Source organism: Xenopus tropicalis, chromosome 6, assembly GCF_000004195.4.
Source record: "Xenopus tropicalis strain Nigerian chromosome 6, UCB_Xtro_10.0, whole genome shotgun sequence".
Classification (NCBI taxonomy): Eukaryota; Metazoa; Chordata; class Amphibia; order Anura; family Pipidae; genus Xenopus; species Xenopus tropicalis.
In genome coordinates, this window is record NC_030682.2 from 90,636,284 (window position 1) to 90,659,599 (window position 23,316).

Genomic DNA, 23,316 nt, shown 5'->3' on the forward strand with positions numbered 1-23,316 from the left:
ATAATGTAAATCACTGTTGGGAAAACATACACGCTGATTTGTGTTTCCAAAGTTGCCTGCAATTTCCCTTGCAAGGCAACAGCATAAGAAATGTACATATTTAAAGATATGGTAATGGCAGTACCATTTTAACTGGCTTATAAAATGGTATATAAAATAAATAGATGTTATAGCAACCTACACCTTTTAACTAGAACATTTTCAACATCTGATTTTCAGTCACAGTTTAACTGTTTATTTGTGTTCTTTCTTTGCTAATTACTGAGATAAGGGTTCTCTAATGATACAAATCCAATGTGAATGAACAATCCATTCAGCAAAGTAGAAGTGCTCTTGGGAAAGTTCCTCTTCTGACTCGTTCTGCCACTGTTCCTGCCAAAGTGATTGATGTGCATTACTTTGTGTGCAAGGAGATCCAAGCATTTTTGTCGTCAATGGAAAAATCTGTGCCTGCCCCACGTTAGCACCTGGACGGAGCCTCTCTCAACCTGAAGAAACATCATGTAATTTTATCTTCCTGTCTAGTCTTCTGGTACAAGTCCATAAACTTTCAAAACAAACCTGCAAAATATGCAGATAAAAACAAACATTTCAGTACCAACTGTCACACATGTCATTGCTATATAATCACGTTGTATCCAAAAATGCTATGCATCTGCATCACTCTAGGCTTGCAGTATAACCCATATCATATGCAGATAACTGCAGTTAATGCATTAGATATATTTTAAATAATCTTTTCCAACTACAAAAGAAATACAGAACCAAAAAGTAATGAGAATAAAACTGATAAAAAAGGGAACTTCCACCCAAAAATAGTTTTTTTTTTGTTGTTTCACTACATTGATTAGGTTTTTTGAGTGGTTTCAGAGTTATTTGTAGAATTGAAAGCGGCATTTGTCTGGCTGTTTATAGTCTCTGCACTATTGGTTTCACCTACACAATTGTAACAGTATGGCTGCCTTAAAGGAGACATATCCTATAAAAATTAAGAATGTACCAGAGAATTATACTCCTCTAGATATAGAAGGAATGTGCTTAAAAAAGTTGTATTTCAGACTGATTTATTGAGAAATTCCACAAAAACCCCACTAGTCCCGCCCATCAGTTCCACTTCCTGCTGGCTGAATTCTCTGGATGAGCTGGGGAGCTGGCGGCCCTCCATACACTGCACTGTAGGATAGGAACCAATCAGCAGCTAGGCTGACCTGATAGGGAACTGAAGCCTGTCTTTGCTTGTGTGAGTTCAGGGCTGTGATTGGCTCTCCCCCTCCTACTGTGCTTCTGGCAGGGACCGTTAGGACACACCCACTCTCCTTTTCAAACTCAGACAGAGAAGTGATAGGATCTATAGGGAGCTCCAATAAAGGGGCCATTTTTACAGATAGGATTAATTTTTAGCACAAAGTGAAACCAGCACCGTATATTATTCATAATTGCCTACAAAATTAGGGTTTTCCCATTTATCCTATATGTCCCCTTTAAGAAACTGAAACAAAATGAAAGTTTCAGCAGTTATCAGCACTAGAATGGGTTAACTGACTATACAATAAGGATTCAAATTAACTCTTTAAGGACTGCGTTTGTCACTTTTAGTGTACTTTCCTTTAACTTTAGGGGTATATTTATGAAATAAGGTGCCACCTTCCCCTGCTGCTAACTCTGGATTGGGAAACTGGGCCAGGCTATAATGGGGCGATTTGCCCATTCTGGGTCAAAACTGGACAGGAGGCAATCATATTAGGATTTATTTATTCTTTGATAAATATGCCCACACAGATTCCATACAAGTGAATGTGGAGTTGTGAAATTTTCCTCTAGTGAACTGCAATAAACTCTGTTTTTTCTTTGATAATTATACCCTAAAGTCAGCACTACTTAGATCTTTGCAATATAAGTATCGAGCCAAGCAATTATTAACAACACTAAATTTATTAATTCACTTGAAATGGAAACATAGCATTTGTGCTTCAGTCTACCCTAGTTAGTATTTGCATAATCTTGAAATTAAATATACCTGATAAATGATGGAAGATGACTTCTAAATCTTAGAAGTGAAGTTAGGTATCATGTGAAAATCTTGTTAAAATGTACTCCATATAAGTGCAGGCAAACCAATCATTTGTGCACTCAATTAACAGATTGCATACTTCTACTGTTAACCACATAGGGTTTTTATGCACCACTGCAGTTTGTAATCTACTTATACATAAAACTGGATGTGACTGGGGCCCCCCTAAGTTAGTAGGCCCCTTCTGCCCTGTGAATTAATGGCCACACCACCACCGGTCTAGACCCCACCCACTCCCTGCAAGCCCCACATATTTTGCTACCTAGAAATTGACAAATTGCACCTTTGCAGCTCTTGGGGCCCCTGAATGATGTAAGCCCTATACACAGCTGGAACACAACATGATGTGCTCCACATGCATTTTGGTGCTTGCATGTGCCTGTGTCAGTACAGGTCTACAAGGCAAAATAAGCTGAATGTTGTCCTGCAGTGGAACACAGAAAAAATCCACTGCAGGACAAAATGTGTAAGAGCCCTTACATTTTATGTAGTAAGGTTAGTTCAGTTCTCCCAGTAAGGCTGCGGAGGGTATAGAGACTTTGATATTATGCAAGAAGTATGGCAGCTTCCCAATACAGGTGAGAGAAAGGTACAAACAATATCCGTTTTACACTTTGAAGTAACCCATTTGTATTTCCTTTTATTAGTAATACAGTGAATCAATGAGACCAATTACTACACACTAGAGGAAAAATTTCATATCTTTGTGGATACACCATAGTTATTAATACAGTTTGATCTGATGAAGATTAGTCAGTGCTATATAGTAAGCAATAATAAAAAGAGAAAACAGAAAAAAATCTGCAACTACTTTTATGTTATTTGCTTTAACCCACAACATACTAGAAGCATTTTATGAAAAAATTAAACTAACAACCTGCACATGTTTTTGTTTAAAAAAAAAAAACAACCTGCACATGTTTTGGTTCCGATTCATATCCCAGAGTCAAAAAATAATTTTTCCCCTCAAACCTGATTCTCCCTATGCCTCCATGTGATGCACCTCCCCCAGATCTGAGTGGAATTAGCAGCAGGTGGACTGAGATCATGTGCTACCCCCCTGCATTGGGAGTCTGGAGATCTACCTGCTGGGATTTCTATAATACTGGAACCAGGCACAATGAGTGTAAGTGAAGGGGTGCACCATGGGCTTGCAAATCCTGTGCTGTTTTCAAATCTTTAATTTGATTGTCCTTAACTGATGCTTTTTGGATATACTTAATTTTGTGAATGATTGATTTAATTGATACTTTAATTGATTGAAAGGCTTAGTGCCCAGCAGTGTTTTAAAAAGTGAATGCTTAGTAGCCTGTGTTCTAGTGCAAGCTGGTAGAAAAGAATGTTTGTCTTGGTAAACACTTATTTAAGAGAAGTAGCCCTCTTTAAATAATCACATTTCATGTTAACTTTCTCAAGGGAAACTGAGCAAAAGAAAGCCATGGTAGGCAATAAGAACAATTTGAAGGTTAAATAATGAAACTACAATTCCCAGCTTGCACTAAGAAACCAGTGAGGGTTCTGGGACCTGTAGTGTACCAAAAGTTGTTAAAGCCATTTAAGTCACTAAAAAACAGCAATAGGTAGAAATAGATGTCATTTACTATGTTAGAATTTGTGGTACAAGGGGTAATTCACAGAGGAAAATAAAGTTAAATGGGGGCATGGAAGATTATTGGTTAAAAAAAAAAGCATCCCTTCAGTTTGTGACTGGATTTTTTGTAAGTTTTGGTATTAAATTCTACATTCTTGCACCACTTTTATGAATTAGTTTGCCAATGTCAGGACATGTTAAAGCAAACTGAGGTTGGCATAAGTTAACACAGTTTTTCTTGTTTGCATAACAGCAACATCAGATCAGAAAAACATGTCAACTTTGTTGGAAACACCAACATTTTGTTATTTCCCTCCCATGTAAAGTATATTGAGTATAAGTGTATATTTCACTTTTAGGATATTAAATTAAAAGGGGAGGGTTGAATTTAGCTAACATCCATTCTGGATTCATACAATAAATCTATTGGTACCAGAAGTGTATGAGCCCAGAGCTTATACCTTTACCTGCAATGCTTCGGTTTGTACAAAATAATGCTGTAAGCTTGCCCTCTAGTGGCTCTTTTGATTAATAACAGGCAGCTATTTTTTTTTATCTAGGAGGAAGGAAGTCAGGCAACTGAAAATGTGGACAGCCATGCCCAGAATTATGTAAGTATGACTATGTTGCCAAAATCACCCTGTGTCATCTCTTCCTGTGTTTATGGCAGATCTGGAGGCTGGAAATAAAGGCCCTATCATCATAGTGCCATGGCAGTCTTACCTATCTATACATGGCATGCAGACAACAACATACCCACAACTCACATCAGTAATCCTATCTTGTTTATCATGGAGTAGCATGGAATTGGAATTAGATATTTACAATTGAAATTGTTTTCCGTTGCCTTTCAGCTATGACACATAACTGCATGATGTCACATGGGGTATATTTATCATGCTGTGTAAAAAGTGGAATGAAACATTACTGGTGATGTTGCTCATAGCAGCCAATCAGATGTTTTGCTTTGGTTTTCTACCTGTTGAAATCTAATTGCTGATTGGTTGCCCTGGGCAACATCACTGGTAATGCTTCACTCCACTTTTTACACAGCATGATAAATATAATAGAGTTGCATCCTGATAGTATTGTAGCCAGTAGGAAACGAAAGGCAAAAGAGAACATAGAATACACTAACATTATAGTTATTTTCCCCACAATACATATACAAACTGGAATTTCTTGTACTTCAGCCCAATCTCTTTACACAAAATAGGTTGATATTTTGGATCAGCTTCTATCCCTATCATAGTGGAAACTCTTACACCACGATTTGTTAAACAGTCCTCATGTTAGTCCTCAAATATGCTGTGACTCATTGGCTGTACCTAGTAAGACTAAGGAGCACATTTACTAACCCACAAACGGGCCGAATGCGTCCGATTGCGTTTTTTTCGTAATGATCGGTATTTTGCGATTTTTTTTGGAAAATTTTCGCGACTTTTTCGTTACCAATACGATTTGTGCGAAAAAACGCGAGTTTTTCGTAGCCATTCCGAAAGTTGCGCAAAATCTTGCGATTTTTCGTAGCGTTAAAACTTGCGTGAAAAGTCGCGATTTTTTCGTAGTGTTAAAACTTTAAGTTTTAACGCTACGGAAAAGGCGCGACTTTTCGCGCAAGTTTTACCGTCGCCGAAAAGTCGCCGAAAAAATCGCAAAAAATACGAAAAAGTCGCAAAATGTTCGTTTTCCAATCGGAATTTTTCCAATTCGGATTCAAATTCGTGTCTTAGTAAATCAGCCCCTAAGCATTGATAGGAATAAACCAAAATGTCATGGTAGTCTTACATGGATAACAATCAGAGGCTGGTTCCTTGCTGGAGGAGGAGCATGCATCTGGGGCACTGGCGAGTTTGGTGTTGTTTGATAATGTAACTAGCACAGAATGTTGCTGACAGGTCTGCTATAATGTATCAGTTGCCCCAAGACAAAGATTTCATTAGTGGGCCCCGCAGCCAAGAAAGATGTGACAGGGTAGGCAGACTATGAACAAAGAGTCGGATCTTACTGAACTGATCTAGACCAATAGTCATGGAAGTGGATAAACTATAATCACACAAGGGAAAATGCAAGCCCTCATGGAAGCTTCTCTCAATCTTCTGTGTAAGTGGGTAGTAGGAAGGTACTCTTGGCTAATGGTTTTTGCAAGGCCTTCATTCTGTCAAGTCAAAAGTGGTTCCCCCAGATATGACAGAAGTCATTTTTGGTGCCAATGCAATGTAATAGGGAAGAAACTATAGGAAAGCTGTTATTTGTCTCTAAAAAGGTGGCAAACCCAATGTATTTCTGGCTTTGTACCACAATCCCTGTGAGCCATCCACCCCATCAAAATATAAGAGGTCAGTGAGCTGCCAGATGACTGGGGTATATTTATCATACTGAGTAAAAAGTGGAATAAAACATTACCGGTGATGTTGCTCATAGCAGCCAATCAGATGCTTTGCTTTGGTTTTTGAACTGTAAAAATCTAATTGCTGATTGGTTGCCCTGGGCAACAATAGTGGTACTGCTTCACTCCACTTTTGCACAGCATGATAAATATACCCCTCATGTGACAGAGGAGAGAGACAGCTAAACACAGCACAAGCAGGAGGGGCAGCCTTTAAGGGGGTAGAAAATGAAGGCTGGCTGAGCCAAGCGATCAGGGTAGGGAGGTACAGGAAAGAGGGCACCTGACAGGAGCTGAGAATTGTATACAGCTTTGTATACAGTTTGTACTTTTCCCTCCGCAGTGTCTATTCTCTATAGTGCAGCTCTTTTTTCCTGCCATGTGCAGGGCAGATTATAATAATGGTGAGTTGGTCAGCCCTGGGCCCCATAACAGCCATGGCAGAAGTGCATTAGGCAGGAGGTTGTCTGCACTGGAAATCTAATTATCTTCCTTGCAAGGATCAAATATGGAGGAGCTTAAATTTCTCTCTTTAGCCTAAGAAATAACAAAAGTCATGGATTTATATGATTAAAATAACAGTATGTTCAGCACAAGCCCTATTTATTGCACTTATGTTAACCATGGGTGTTTGCGGCTCCTTTAAGCAAATGGAGTGGGCAAAAGTGCCAAGATCAGTACCAGCAGAGATACTTCCTTTAGCATTTATTCTGATGACAGTTAAATGTCTTACAAATCCAGTGGGCGGTTATAAGACAGTACATATGTTTTAGTTAATTTGTTTTCATCACAACAGCTAATATCGATCATGAAAACATTGTGTCCGAAGAGCACTCCGAGTATGTTATTTTTGTTAGATAGTGGATCTATCTTGTTTTAAACATAATTACAGGTTGAGAGCTCAACCTATTTCCTGTTTATCTCCTTCAGTCTGCATTTCTCTATTATTCCTCCAACGACTAATTACCTGAACACTGACTCAGTTTGTGCTTAGCCCACTGTATACTGCTGATTGGCTGATTTTATGGCAGAATCAGATGCAGCTGTGATTGGGTGAGAAGCAATAAGTTAAGGAGGGGGAAAGCTGGGCTGGGGGTGGAGAAGGATAGGGATGTGATGTCACGAGAGAAGCAGTTCACTTCCTATCTTCTGAACAGGTAGAAACATCTCACCCACCCTCCCCTCTTTTTTGCATATTTTAAAAAAAAAAAAAATAAAAAATGCCATGATATTCTCTCCTTTATGCTCTCATATTATCTATTAATAACAGAATGTAAATGTTTTCCTGTATGCACCACATATTGTGGTTTTGGTAATGTTATACAGTATAAATGTGAGAGTCAGCATGGTATAAGTCAAATCCTTGATCCAGGGAAATTTCCGATCACCATGGGGGTCAGGAAGGAATTTTTTCCCTCTTGAGACATAATTGGCACTAGCTTCAGGCTGGGTTTTTTTTGCCTTCCTCCGGATCATAACAGTGGATATATGGTAATGTATTTTAAGTTGTATCTGTCACAGCAGCGGTAGGACCTTGCGAGAGTACTGCACAGGAAATTTTAGACTGCATGGTGGGTTGATTGATACAGACGCTACTACTGCTTGTGCTAGGTGACAGCCTGCTTGGATTTGATATCATAGAGACACTGCAGATTCAGGACCGGCAGCAGGGCTACTGAACTTCTCTCATGGTGGGAGATGCAGTTCCTGCTGGTAGCAGAGTTTGGGGCCACCTTTTCTGTAGGTAGAGGCAGCCTAATACTCAGTGGTGGATATGATGACATAGTGCTGATCTCAAATCTTCAGTAAGGAACAGCAGAGCATAGTAGCGATCTCTTATGGAATTCTGGCTTTGAATATTGCCTTGGGGTGAGGCTGGCAAGGTCCTATTTATTTTATAAAACGTGAATAAATGCTGTGGACTCTTTTTACCCTTTTCTGGCTCCTGGTGTTTCAGTAAGGTATGAAACAATGGGGTTCAGAGGGATGGTTGAAAGCGAAGGTCAATTGAGGAGTCCCCTTGTCAAGTCAAGTTCCAAGAATATCTAGGACACAAAATATTTTTAACACCAAATCTCACCCTAACTGGCCTTTATGCTGGGTTTTCAGGTGTATCTGTCAATAGGTATTCTCCCCACATGTTACACTAAGGGGCAGATGAAGTTTTAGTTAGCACATGTGCACTGTTCTTCAACTCTGAACAGACCATCTTGTATCATGTAGGTCACACAAGCAGTTTGCAAATAGTGAGGGGGGGGGCAGGAATCTGTAACATTGCCATAAAGATTGGAGGCAGGAAAATCAAAGATGGGGGATAAAAGGAAAGCAGAGGCTAGCAATGCAGGGTCTCATTGTATTATTCACAGTAACAGTATAATAACTGCAGAGTAAGTGTGATAGCGCCGGGGATCAAGAGACTGTGGAGTAGGCAGAGGAGGTACCTGCCTAGCACCCCCCCCCATCATTGCATCCTAGGCAGATGCCTCTTCTGCATACCCCTAGTTCCAGCCCTGATGGATATTAAAACTCCAGACTCACACCACAAAACTGGTCAGGGAATTTGGTCTCACAATGATGAAGTCCCATTAGTACCAAAATAAATTCTGCTCTACCCACTGTGTCATAACTGGTTGAATTAGCACATGTATACGCATGTGAGCAGTAACGCCACATCAAGGCTTCAACCCTGTTACTGACCATTCACACACCTTTCCACTCCGAGTGTAATATTCCTCAGGGGCCTAATAATAATACAGCAACAATAATTAAATAACTCTATAAGAAAATATTGAGGGTTACTCATGTCTATGGATTTTACCCTTTGCTCAAAACATTCATAATAAACCTCTATTGGAAGGTGAAATTGGTGTCATGGGGAAAAAAATCCTTCCTGGCATGGATTAAAACTGGACTAAAAGCATTAATACCTGGGTATATTTTCAATAGATGTGTATGAAGGCAAAGCAGACAGATCTTAGACCCCCTTGCCCTCTTGTAACATCCTTGGCCTTTCATATCTCACATTTACTCACACAGTCACACACACCATTGGCTCCAAACAATTAACTATACCTGCCTGTAGCTGTAGGAAGAAAAATGTTTTATATATACAAATGCGAGGTCCTGCAATAGGAATGAAAGAGGATTTTTTTCAGTTTTTCAGTTGGCTCCATTAAAGACTGCAGGAAAAGGAAAAAACATCCTTGAAGCCAACATGATATGGAATATGCTAACGTGGATTTGTATTGATATTAATCTGGGGCTATATTTCTATTTAATTAGCATTCAGCAATCATGTACTTACTGCTCTTAGCTGGAAATGGGGTGGTAATGTTTTGCTTTTCCAGCTCATTAAAAACTCTACTTACACTATATAAATAATATATTGTTTCCTTCAATCTTGAAATTCACAATCACAGCAAGCAGGCAGGTGCCATTTTGTGGATACTGTTGTTACGGCAAGATTTGCATGATGCCAAAATCTTGTTTATGTGATAGAATAGAGGGCCAGATGCACATGCCCATGCGATGGCTGCACAATAAAGGTGGCCATACATGGGCCAATTCTAGCTGCGTATATCTGTCCTTTAAGCTAGCCATACACGCACCGATACTATCGTACGAAACCTCGTTTCGTACGATATTCGGTGCGTGTATGGCATGTCGGCGAGTCGACCCATATCGCAGGAAGCTGCTGATATCGGACGACTCGCCGTTCGGCCAGGTTAGAAAATTTTGATCGGGTGCCATAGAAGGCGCCTGACCAAAATCTGCCATCAGGGCTGAATCGGCAGAAGGAGGTAGAAATCCTATTGTTTCTACCTCCTTATCTGCTGTTTCAGCCCTGACGGTGTGTGGCGGATCTGAGGATGTTTCGTGCGACCAAACATTGTCAGATCGCCACGTGTATGGCCAGCTTTAGACTGATTTGGCAGCTTATCTGCCCTTGTACGGGTAGCAGGGGAGGCCACATAAATCCTAGTTATCATGCAACCGTATCTGTGGGAAGCCAGATTATTAGCCCACTGTCAATTCAAGCCCCCTTGATGGTCACATAAGCATTCCATTAACTCCACACATGCCAGTAAGATCACTGGAAAATGGCCAATAAGCAATCCATTAACTTCACACATAACAGTAAGATTAGTGGATATATTAAATGCATTAACTACACTTGCACAAGCAGAATATCAGTACCAAAGTTTTCTTCATTCCCAGTGCTCCACTCCCATGCTGCTTGGTGCACTCTCTCTCTCTGCCTGGCTTGCATAAACGCCTGTGAAAAAAATCCAAGATGGGCATGTTCTCCTCAGTGGAATGCATGGCCATCTTGAATTTTCTCCGAAGATCAGAACATAACCTGAGTGAAGAGGGCAGCTGTGGTGGTGGCAAGGGGAGTAGTGTGGGATGAAAATTGTGGCACAGTGGTCCTCCCCAAGTCAGTGGATTCTGAGCTAATGCTCCTTTTGCCCCTTTATTAAAGTGGCCCTTGTTTGCTACGTTTGTAATAAGCAGATAATGATTGGGCCTTTCCTGGCGTTTTGTTTTTCAGCTGGAAACACTAATCAGTGAGGCCTTAAAAGGCAAAGGATTTCAGAAAATAACAGAATTATTTGAAGGCAAAGCAGTTTTCTCACCCCAGTTCCATAACAAGTTACTTTTGAGCCAACTGGATAAACTTATAAATAAGGCAAGTACTAAGCACTGCACTTGGAATCTGTTTCCTGTAATGTTTTTTTTCCGCACCTTAATATTTTTTCAAGTTCTTTTTCGCTCTCTTTTTCCTCTCTTGTAGGAACTAGATCGAAATGAATTCAAACATATATCGTTATTAATGAAATGCATTCAGCATTTCTGCAAAAATGACTGCCAAGAAAGTTCAACATTGATTCAACAGGGCCTGGTTTCAAAGATAAGCAACATTTTTTTTTTTTGTTTGTTTTCTTCTGTGGTGTTATCTTGTGGCTGTGGTCCAACTAAGCCTAGCAACCAGATGGTCATTTGATCGATAGAACAGAATAGATTTTTCCAGCATAAAGCAGACTAAATGTGGTTGTTCAAGGTATTTTCCCTTCTCCCTGCCCATTATATAAAGTGGCTCATGAACGTGTAGTTTGTCCTCTAACTGGTCCATTACATGGGTAAAGCTAACTAGCACTGTAATGAAAAATAAACAGGACGGGGTTTGAATAGAAATAAAAGTATGCAGACATAGTTTATGTTGACAGCCAGATTGAAAGAAGCAAAGTATGAAAGCAAATCATTCAAATAGTACAAAAAAATAACAGGAAAATCCTGTCCCTAGAATGTAAATGCCTTCACAATATATGATTATTTCCCGTCCATCAAGCTTTCTCTCACAGACATAAGCTAATCAGAACCTCCAACTTATAGAGGTTAGTGCATCCGCTTCTTATGCCTCGGCTGGGCACTTTGCATTGCTGGGAGAGGCCACTAGGTTTCTACTTTTGGTATAGTGATCAACTGTCTCTTACAAGGAGGTTTTTTTTTTTTTTTAAATAGAATTAGGTGGATGGCTCTTTGCTACTATGCTTGATAGTTGTCCGAATCCCTCATCACCTCCATGTGATATTTTTTTGTTGGACCCTTCAGACTAAAGTTTGATACAGTGGATATAAAAAGTCTACATACCCATGGTAAAATGTCAGGTTCCTGTACTGTACATGAGACAAAGATAAATCATTTCAGAACTTTTTCCACCTTTAATGTGACCTATAAATTTTACCACTCAATTGAAAAACAAACTGAAATCTTTTAGGTGGAGGGATAAAAACCAAAAAAACTAAAATAATGTTGTTGCATAAGTGTGCACACCCTTAAACTAATACTTTGTTGGTGCACCTTTTTATTTTATTACAGCACTCAGTCTTTTTGGGTATGAGTCTATCAGCATGGCACATTTTGACTTTGCAAGATTTGCCCACTCTTCTTTGCAGAAACACTCCAAATCTGTCAGATTGCGAGGGCATCTCCTGTGCACAGCCCTCTTCAGATCAACCCACAGATTTTCAATCGGATTCAGGTCTGGGCTCTGGCTGGGCCATTCCAAAACTTTAATCTTCTTCCAGTGAAGCCATTCCTTTGTTGATTTGGATGTATGCTTTGGGTCGTTGTCATGCTGAAAGATGAAGTTCCTCCTCATGTTCAGCTTTCTAGCAGAAGCCTGAAGGTTTTGTGCCAATATTGACTGGTATTTAGAACTGTTCATAATTCCCTCTAATTCCCATCTTAACTAAGGCCCCAGTTCCAGCTGAAGAAAAACAGCCCCAAAGCATGATGCTGCCACCACCATGCTTCACTGTGGGTATGGTGTTCTTTTGGTGATGTGCAGTATTGTTTTTGCGCCAAACATATTTTTTGAAATTATGGCCAAAAAGTTCAACCTTGGTTTGATGATTTATCTTTGTCTCATTTTTGTACAGCACACAGGCCCGGATTTGTGGAGAGGCCACAAAGGCCCAGGCCTAGGGCGGCAGAAGTTTAGGGGCGGCATGCCGCCCCGCCGCAATAAAATGTTAAAATTTTGCTCCTGTATGGAGCAATGGGGACTTTTCCCCACTGCTCCATATGGGAGATGAAATGTATGCGCATGCGCAGCTGACGCATGCGCAAATCTGGTGCTGACAGCACAGGAACCTGACATTTTACCAGGGGTGTGTAGACTTTTTATATCCACTGTATTTGGACGGTTTAACCCAGTGGCCATGAACTTAGAAATCAGGGACCTATAAGTTTCTGCTCATTTTAGCAATTTTAGCAGATATTTAAAAGTGAGAATCAAAAACACATGCATTGCATGATAACTGCTGATAGTGCTTTATTGTGCTTCCACATGAAATGTACCTGATGTGAGAAAGGTCCCGTGCTGCCCAATGTGTGGATGCACAATCAAGAACTATTAACAGTTATTCTGCGAGTGTTCTTAATTCCAAATATATTGTTTTTCTGTAATAGAAGAGATCAGAAAACGAAAGAAAATTTCTGTAATAATGCTAAAGTGTATTTTCTGCACAATTACATTTTATTGCTAACAAGATAAAGGTTAGGTACCGTTTTAGAAATAACACACAGAGCCCATCACACACACATGATTTATCAATGTATCCTTAAGACAGTCCATACAAGGTCACTTTTCCTCCACATGGCACATGTGGTTAGGTGGTGGGGTCCTTTATAAGCAATAAATAAAGAAGGATTGGCACCAGAAACCACCCCCTTTCTGATCAAGCACTCATTCCTAAGGCCAATGGTACAAGAGATATTTTAGCCACACCACAGCTGTGCTCATTAAGAAAAAACAGCAGCAGTCAAAAAGCCCCAATTTACCTGTCTCCTATAGCGATAAATGGAAATCATGCATATTTCAAATGGAGAAAAAAAAATATTAGAAAATGTAATACACAGAGCAAGGGATCAGGTATAGTCACAAGTAAACAGAATAAGTACGGAGGCAAAACAAAGAACTACAGCTATAGCCTGTATGTTACTGACGTTTTCAGTTTTACATGTTGGTTAATGACACTGTTTTTGTTTCTTTTTTTACCTACATGGTCCTTTGGTTTGAAAGAACTGTTGATTTTCTGAGAGTTTCTAAAGAATCAACCCTGGCAACCCTAGTCGAAGATTTCTATGATTCTGCCTTAGTAAGTTTATCTGTTTAACTTTTTGGATTGTAACAAGGTGTTGTCAGGTCCAACAGCTCTCGGAATCACAGCAGTTTCTGAATAAAGTAATAATATAACAGAGGTTACTACAATGAAGATGACTGAAGATCAATGCATTTATTACAGAGAAAAGTCATAGCATTATTACTGTTTATTTTTTTTACAGTAGATGTTTCATTGCAGTTTGCTAAATCTGGTGAAGAGATATTAAATAATGAGCAGTGATATTTTGACTGTCAATGTCTTCAGTAGGAGCACAACGATGGGTAAAATAAGTGTATGCTGACTGGTTGCTAGGGGGACCTAGATTATCTTTATACCTTGTACTACAATCCCCTCCATATATCTGAGACAATAGTGGAGATGTACCACAGTGCCTGGCTTTGTTTTTGGCTGTGTAACATTACCTTTACTTTCATATATTTTTTCTGTTTACATCTTAGGTGATCTGTAAATGTAACTGTGAGGATGGTAAGTGTTAACACCTACGGACTCAAATCTGCTAATACTCTTGCTTTCTTTTTATGGTTACACACCATGTACAGTACTTCTACCTGTTGTAGTGCCTACAGCATAAAGCCATGTGCTAAATATGGGCAAAGCAATGAGCCCTCCATGAAACTAACTGAGCTACCAGTCATAAACAGAAGACAGAATGACCAAACCATGACTAATAGTGTAAAAAGTGGATACTTTGTTAGCAGTCGGTATATGAGACAAATTTACTGGTTCCCATTATTCCCACAGTGTTTCAAAGGAAATATGGACTTGCTGAATGAAGGTTATAGGAACAGCTTAAAGACTTAAATATATTAAAGAAACCCAACTATAAACCTCACTCCATTATGTCTTTATAACAGCGGGATACACTGTAATGCACAATTCAAATAAATGTCCCAAGTAGTGTGGTACAGATAATGGTAAAATACTTCAATTAAATTGTTGGTATGCTCTATGTGATACAACTTCATTACACAATTGGAAAAGACAGAAAACAGCACTCAGATAAATGGCTGTAGTAGGTTTGGAGACTGGAATTGTAAGTAAACGGCACCATCATGTGTAGGAGAGTAAAAGGCGGTTGCTTTGGCTTTGTAGGAATAAGGTTTGTGAAAGTGCAGCCATGTTTACTCTGCTATTTGGTTTGCTTGTTACACGTATGGGACCTGTTATCCGGAATGCTGAGGACCTGGGGTTTTCCAGATAAGGGACTTTTCTGTACTTTGGATCACCATGCGTTAAGCCTGCTTTAAAAAATATTTAAAATGTTAATTAAGCCCAATAGAATTGTTTTGCCTACAATAAGGATTAATTATAAATTAGTTTGGATCAAGTACAAGGTACTGTTTTATTATTACAGAGAAAAAGGAAATCATTTAAAAAAAATATGAATTATTTGATTAAAATGGAGTCTATGGGAAATGGTCTTACTGGAATTAGGAGATTTCAGGATGATGGATCCCTTATCTCTATTGGTCTCTGCTAGAGATGTAGCGAACTGTTCGCCGGCGAACTAATTCGTGCGAACATCAGGTGTTCGCAAGTCCGCAAATTCGCGAACTTTTGGCGATGTTCGCCATTTTGGGTTCGCCGCGTTTTTTTTTTTCGCCTCGGTTTTTTCGCTTCGGTTTTTCGCCTTTGCGTATACATAGGAATAGCTTGCGGTTTTTTTTTTTGGCGTTATTTTTACAAAGTATTTTTCAGAAAATTTTTTGCCCTTGATCCCCCTCCTGCATGCCACTGTCCAGGTCGTGGCACCCTTTAAACAACTTTAAAATCAGTTTTCTGGCCAGAAATGGCTTTTCTAGGTTTTAAAGTTCACCTTCCCATTGAAGTCTATGGGGTTCGCAAAGTTCGCAAATATTCGCGAGTTTTGGCGAAAGTCCGCGAACGGGTTCGCAAAAATTTTTGGCGATGTTCGCTACATCCCTAGTCTCTGCTACATCTCTCATTTTCCTTCTCCTAGGGAAAAGGCAGCTGCTGGATAGTTTTTTAATCAGACTTGGACGTGTTGTCACAGAAAAATGGGTTGCTTGCCATCTCCGTTTGGAGGTAAAATAATTAATTTTATTCTATTAGTAGCATTATTTTACGCATTTCACAAGCAAACTAATTCCATGTTTTTTATTGGGCACCAAACTCTGAAACCTTGGAAAAGGCTCTGAGGACTATAAACTGCATTTTAGATTCCATCTCCCGGGAAGACAAGAAAAAACTACACTGCTCTGAAGACCTGTGTGAGCTCTCGTAAGCATCTGCTAAATCCTTTTCTGCTTAAATAAAATATAGGCAAAGCTACACTAGTAAAGTTTTGAACCGTATACTGCACATTTACATGCCATTGGATTGTTTTTAGTATGGATATTGAAAGCACACGGTTAGCCTGTTAGCCTTTCTTGCACATAGGCACACTAGTGATACCTTAGTAAAATGTAAAATGCTTGTAGTCCTAAAACTGCTGATCTCTTTCTGCAAAATCATCACAAGAAGCAAGTGAAATATATTAAGTGCTTTTCAAAAAAAGGGGTGCATTATTGTGTTAAATAAATGTATACAAAACAGGAATGGTATAGATTTTTACAAGAGGGAAATGGTCATTGGTCATGGTGAGCTTAGTATCTAAACCTTCTTTATTTACGGAATAGAAAGTATACAAAGTAATCATCGCTTCTATAGAAATTATTTTATCAATTAGAAATTGTCTTTTTTTTTCCTCAAGGAAAGATTTAGCAAGAACAATACTAGAAGCTGGAGGTGATTATTTCTTTCTTTTTCTCTTAAACAGTTTTTTTTTTTTTTTTTTTTTTTTTTTTTAATATATTTCACTAGTATTTTGTTCTGTTGACTTTTCATAGTCATAAAAGCAAAGTGGATATATTTGATAGAATCCAGTAAAATAAACCGCCCAAGGTTGCCTTAATCAGTATGCCTGTACTGGTATACTGGAACATTAGAGCTCAATAAAAAATAGGGTTACATACATCTAAACGAGTTTTTGTTACCAGCCCAAAGCCCTACAGGCTTTTAACTTATATGTTCTGGGCTACTGTAAGTTACCTTAGCTTATACATAACATGGCTTTGACCATTGTAACACATTGATTTTTTTTTTTTTGTTCTCAAGTCCTGTTTAAAGATGAACGTTCTCCCATTCTTTTTTTTTTTTTTTTTTTTGCAGACAGGTCATTTTTCAATATATTTACCTCTATTTTCACCATCTTTTATTCCTTCTATTTCAACAAGATGCCCAGACCCTGCAGATGAAAAGCTGCCCAACTGTATCAGGCTGTCACATGCCTCCCAGCATCAGAAAGAGGCACAAAAGGATTGTTGGATTAGACTAAAAATGTAGAAGAGCATGAAGAGGGTGGAAAGTACTTAAAGGGCAAATTGAAAGAAGCAAGACATTAAGACAAAAATCCCGAGCCATGGGCAGAGGACTTGTTAATTGTACATTTAAATGTATAGGGACATTTTTTTTTTAGCATTTTCTCTGGCCATTTAAATGCTGCTATTCACTTGGCACAAGTGGCATGTCATTTCCCTAGAGAGTTGTATACTGGTCAATAGTTTTGCACATTTACAGTGTGTTGCCTGTTACCATACATACTTCAGCACTTTCTGCCCTCGACATGCTCTCCTAAACATTTCTTCAGTCTTATTTGTCAGTAATGTCACTGCATTTAGTGGACCTGGGGGCCCAACCCATGAAAATAAGCAGAAACAGCCAACCACCTGCCATGAAAATCTACACACCAACAAGGCGTTCCAATATAAAGCATCTAAGTGGGCAAATAAAATGGTATAATCAGTAATGACTGTCATAGGATCCGATGAGTAGTAAAAGACTTATAGTTATGCCACTGCAATTTCCTTAACATTTTGTCACAGTAATAATGTAACATTGCTGAGAACCTGCCTGAAAAAGCTGAAACAAGACGGAAGTAAAACTTTACTAACTGTGCCAAAATATGATCACTGCCCTTTTAAAACCTGGCAGATTTTATGCACCAGCTTTATTTTCTAGCAGGCAGGATAAAAATTGTTAACATGATATATATTTTTTTTTACTTCTGGTTTCATTTACCCTTGAGACTATGATATCCAGGTAGCCATTTCAGAAGCAATGTGCCGTATGATGGGGAAGAAGTTTAGGGAGAGCTTTGTTCATCGATGGTTTGAGGATAATTTTCTTGCTGAAGCCTTTAAAGGAATCAAAGATAAAGAGTTTGAAACGGTATGTATTGTGGCAATTACTACAATGTGCAAATAAATTAAATGTTCAGTGTAGTGAAATAGCCAGTAGCCAAGGTTGTAGGGCTCATTTACAAATCCAAGTGCAAAGGGATAAAATGGGCACAAAATTGACACTACTTACAGCCATAAAAGTTGGTTTGCAAGTTGTGGTGAGCACCAGTGCGCTCCTTGTGCCTGCTTTTATGAATTGGGCATAAATGTGCCAACTAGAGGAAGGGAACCTTGGAATTACCATCGCTTGTCACTAATTACAGTGTTACCTTAGCAGGTTGCATCAATATCCACAAGTGAAGTGGGTGCTAATACTGTTAGTTATGACACATGCTGAAGCCATTCGCAAACAAATAAGAAAAACATCAAAACAGATTGCATCCATATTGAGTGATTGTGTGGTTGCATGTAGACACTCCTTAGTGGGATCCCACTTCTACATTAGTAAATGAGCTCTATTATAAGCATTTATTTTTTAGAATACAAGGCTTATTTAATAATCTTACATTTTATTTAATATTGATAATCCTGGTAAAATATATCTATGATTTTCAGAAACCGGATCATGTATCATGAATTCAAAATCAACTATCATGGCATTATCTTGTGACAAACAATTTCCAGGTCCCTTGCTGTCAGCAACCTGGTTGGACAGAATATTGATCAAGTAATGTGGCCAATCAGGTTAATCTAGCAGGAGCCTTAAAAATGCAATGTTTACTGCTCCTGAGTACTGCCCCTACCCTTATCCTATTCCTCTTTACAATAAGGGCTTACATTATGCAAAGTGTTTTTAAATTTACATCAACACCATATTCTGCAGTGCTGTACAATAGAAGGATGTAGAGAATGTACATCCAGTATTGGCCAATAAATGTTTGAATGTAATACAGCTTACATACAGTATTGATTAATATGGGATATAAATGAATCCATAATACCACGTAAGAAGACACAAACAGGGCACAAATGCAGTGGCGCCTGAACTGAGAAGTATACCCACTAATATTGATACAAGGAAATCAATGCACTAATGTTTGTGTTGGTCTGCTTAGTATTATAGACCACATCAGTGAATAGCTTTAATTACATTTCAATATAATATATTATTCTATTATTATACAGCTGGAGTGATTGTCCTTAGTGTGTTTTAGGGGGTAGCCTTTCAGGCTTGTATCATCCAATCTACATAGCAGATAACCAATAAAGCATTTGGTTATAGCACATTAATGGTGGTAAATAAAGGTCCAAAACCATTCAAGCTCAATCTATAGATATAAAAAAAACATTCTGATACAAAACTAGCAAAAGTGCCACTTTCACTGGACAAGAAAAAAAGGAATGCAGAGGAGAGTGCAGGGAGACATGGTAGGGTAGGATGGCAGAGGGACCAGGCTTAGATACAGGGAAGGAAATGTGGTTGTGAAGGATTTTTCTCTCTTGTTCTACTTGTTCTAACAACCTGACCAGCATCCACAATTTTTTCCCTTTATCACCCAGTAATGTCCAGTGCTTGTATATTAACCTGAATCATATAAATAAAACTTTTGTAGTTTTTATTAGCTTGTCAGCTATTAACGTTTTAGTCTTGCAGGCTGGAGACAGCGAGTGACTAGATATGGTGGAGTCAATCTCTGATATTCCCTAATTTTTGACTCATATTTATGTAATATCAGGCTTTAATATAGACACTGGAGTAAACCTGTTTTACCTATAAGTGATAATATATACATCTGAAGTGATTTCAATATTTTGTTTCTACTTTTCAGGATTGTAGAAGGTTTTTGAATTGCTTGAATTCCAGGAACCAGAACAAAAAAGGGTATGACTGGGCAATGATCTAGTAGGACTAACAGGCTTTGGTACACATGCTTTTTCTGCTGTATATTAAAAAAAATATTATATAACTATTTTTTGCTACACAACTGCTGATACATATGGATTTATGTTTTCTTGACATACATTTATATTGATCTACTGAAACTCTGAAAACACTGGCAATATGAGCTGAGTGAATTCCATGTATCCGTAACCACCATATCTTCAAATCAGGAGTGCATTGGACAGATAGGTGTATTTATTTTTAGCATAGTATCCAAACCTGCTGTGATCTTATATATATTGGATGGCAATGCTAAAATCAAGACTGAATTTTTATGAATAGTCCTCGGAGTGTGCTTACAACATTTTTTGAATATATATAGTTTAGATATACTGTGTACATGTGTATAGATGGGTCAGTATTAGTATGTGTATATTGGTGCAGTTGCAGTTTGCTTGGAGGGGTTGATGGATTTTTTTCAACCCAACCTCATTATGTAACTATTTGAAACTGTCTGTGTAACAACACAAAGTGAATTAGATCATGAGACCATGGTTGTAAAAAAGGCCAGACACTAGAAATTAAACCTGTTTTACATCTATCATAACAACGTCTTTGCATGCTATTTAAAACTTTGCCATAAAAGTATTTGACTGATTTACATTACCTATCTGGTCCTACATGTTCTTCTATGAGGGGGCTGCCATATTTGTGCAGCAGGAGTCCATTAGCATTAGGTTGAGGAAGCAGCCCTATCAGTGAAAAATGATCAACATGACCTACAGTATAGATAACTTTATATGTATGTATTTTGAAGAGTAGTTTATTACTTTTTTCAGTGTCAGTATTACTTTAGGGTTATCTTCAAGCAATGTGCGGACCTCTAGTTTATTAATAACTAATGTTTATGTTACCACTCTGGGGAGGGTAACATAATCTCATTGATCACAAATACCACAACCTTTCCAAATGGTTTATTGACTCTCTTGCCCAATAAGCTCCTGTTGTATTCCTGGTGTACTGTTAAGAAGCATCATATTCTTCTCTGTATGCTACCCTTGGATAAGTTAATAAAAAAAAATAAAAGTTAATACTGTTAATTTTCTACAGACAGTAACCAGTACCAGTGTAGTAAACCATATCAACCAATCAGAATTTAGCTTATATTGTTCTAACTGCAATAGACAAGCAAAACTAAATGCAGGTTAGTGTAGCGGTGCAATATAGCACTTATGTTTGGAAAAGTGTAGCAATGTCAGTTGATTAGCAGCAAGAGGCCATTCGTATTTAAAGTAGCTGTATAAAAATATGTACAATTATAAAATCAACACTGTAGTAATGGCGGGTACCCATTTTTGTTTCAGGGTTTATACATTTCCTTGCATTACTGTTTTCACTGATGCGGATGAGGTAAGAGGAACCTAACAAATGCTTTATAAGGTATTGTATTTAGCACTGCTAACTCTGTTTTGATGCAATGCAAAGTTGAAAAAACCAGAGGACGAGAACTTGGAAAGCTTCTGGATTGATTTTAATGCTGGAAGTCAGTGTGTGTCTTTCTACATCCATAACAAGGAGGTGAGTTTGACAGTGCTGGGGAGATGATGGGCCTTTAATGTCTGAAACATTTATTAAAATGTCTAATTTCTGTGTTACAGGGTTCTCTTTGGGATTCCGTCAGGTTGCTTAAGGAGTCTGTTAACAATTACGCCCTACAAGGTATTGAACATTGTTGAACTTATGTCTTGTTTGGATCTATCTTTTAAGATCAGCTTTATAATGCAACATAACATTACATGATCATTTATGTAACTGTTTTCCGGTGTACCTTTATTTTATTACAGACAAAGCTGCAATCTCTTAGCAAACATGAATATTGTAACACTGAATATTAAATGCTACTGCCAATGCTTTATTCTGTTTTAAAAACAAGTTCCTTGTTTCCATAGAAAATGATGGACAACAGGTTTTAAGCATCTATCTAAAAGACCCTCAGGTCATCAATGCCAAAGACATAACAAAAATAAAAATCTACTTTGAGTCCAAGCATGACATCAAGAGCGCTATCCAGAAAGTGTATGAAGATATAAATGGGGTACATTGCACTTATGATTATACATGTAGTTAACTGTTTATAGACCTTTATGTAAAAGTTATCTGATGGCAGTGCATTGCTGCATGTTATGGTTAAATTGAAATGTATATGGCATTTACTGGAATTCCAGGGTACATTGTTTTATTGATCCCCCCCCCCCCCCCCATGCTGAGAAAGGTGAGGCAGTCCCCATGAAATTGACTTGCCATTACCCATATGTACTGAGCTAGATATATTTACTAATATTTTCAGGTATATAAGTTCTCTTTGCACTGGTAGGCTGTGACATGTTTGAGCCAAGTAAATGTTTCTCTCTGTAAAATTACATTACAAAAGCTTTCATGGCCTGGGGCATTACCCTGTTTTAATTTGCCAGATGATCCTAAACTGTATAACATTATTACCTTCACGTTTTGTTAATTACAGACTAGACAGATCTATGATAATGTACAGAGGCCATATTGACATTGTGCTTATGATTTAAACTGAATACATTATGTAACTAGGGTTACTACCTGGCTGGTATTTCACTAGCATAGCTGGTAAAATGCCATCAAAGACCACGGATAGTATCAATGCACTTGCTGGTAAATTTGTAATAAATCTGTCTTTCCTCCTAGGCCTGTTCTAATCCCACTTTTAGGTTAGTCTCTTAATCTCCCCACTTAACACACAACATTTTTGCCCTTAGCTGCCCCCAAATGTCACCGATCCACGACCTCTTACATCAACCCCTCACCCCTTTTATATCATATGTTTTAAAATCAGCATGGTCAGCAATCACACCCTTTTTTTCAAAACCCAACCAGTTGCTTTTGTTTGTCTAGCACCTTGTGTATTCGTGTCCATCTGGCTCCTGTTATTGAGAGAAGAGAGCATGGCTGCTGACCACACTAGTTTCAAGCACTCCAGATGCAGTTGGAGGAACTAGAGCTCATATCTAAAAAAATAGAAAAATATATGTATATTTAAAAGTAGCTTTTTTAAGGAATTCAAATTCCTTAAATTTATGGGAAGTCTTTACTTCCTTTTAAGCTTTGACATGTTCATGACATATTCACCTCAAAACGTACCTTATGTATTTTAGAGGGGCAGTTTGCCTTTATATTAGCTTTTAATATGCTATGGAATTAATTGCCTTATGCTTCCACCTCCTTTAAGACCCTGGCAACCAAAAAAAAAACTATTGCCCTAGGAGGCTTCAATTCTAATTCAGTTTTGTTGTTGTTACTTTTCTTTCAATTTATACCCTAGCAACTAGGCAAACTGGAGAGTTGTTGAACGTGAAAGCTAAATAATTTAAAACCCACATATTGGGGCAGATTTACTAATCCACGAACGGACCCAAAGCGTCCGAAGGCGTTTTTTCGTAATGATCGGTATTTTTGCGACTTTTTCGTATGTCCCGCGATTTTT

General features: G+C 38.3%; 1 protein-coding gene and 1 long non-coding RNA gene across 4 annotated transcripts in view; one reads left to right on the forward strand and one right to left on the reverse strand.

Moving 5' to 3' along the window:
- Positions 1–219: 219 nt before the first annotated feature.
- Positions 220–3,125, reverse strand: LOC116411528. The gene is made up of 2 exons (XR_004223167.1): positions 3,044–3,125; positions 220–561 (listed from the first exon to the last, which is right to left on the reverse strand). It is a non-coding gene; the product is annotated as an uncharacterized LOC116411528 (long non-coding RNA).
- sycp2l (synaptonemal complex protein 2 like) overlaps positions 3,114–23,316 on the forward strand; it is a 44,419-nt gene continuing 24,216 nt past the window's right edge. The window contains exons 1-15 of one of the 3 annotated variants that reach the window (XM_004915299.4): positions 3,114–3,197; positions 4,223–4,273; positions 10,604–10,741; positions 10,847–10,963; positions 13,620–13,715; positions 14,180–14,207; positions 15,703–15,788; positions 15,895–15,983; positions 16,456–16,490; positions 17,830–17,972; positions 19,753–19,805; positions 21,170–21,215; positions 21,291–21,383; positions 21,464–21,524; positions 21,755–21,900. In XM_004915299.4, the coding sequence (XP_004915356.2) occupies positions 3,192–3,197; positions 4,223–4,273; positions 10,604–10,741; positions 10,847–10,963; positions 13,620–13,715; positions 14,180–14,207; positions 15,703–15,788; positions 15,895–15,983; positions 16,456–16,490; positions 17,830–17,972; positions 19,753–19,805; positions 21,170–21,215; positions 21,291–21,383; positions 21,464–21,524; positions 21,755–21,900 (1,188 nt within the window). In that variant the 5' untranslated portion in view covers positions 3,114–3,191. The other 2 variants (XM_012965414.3, XM_018095028.2) reach the window with 2 other exon arrangements.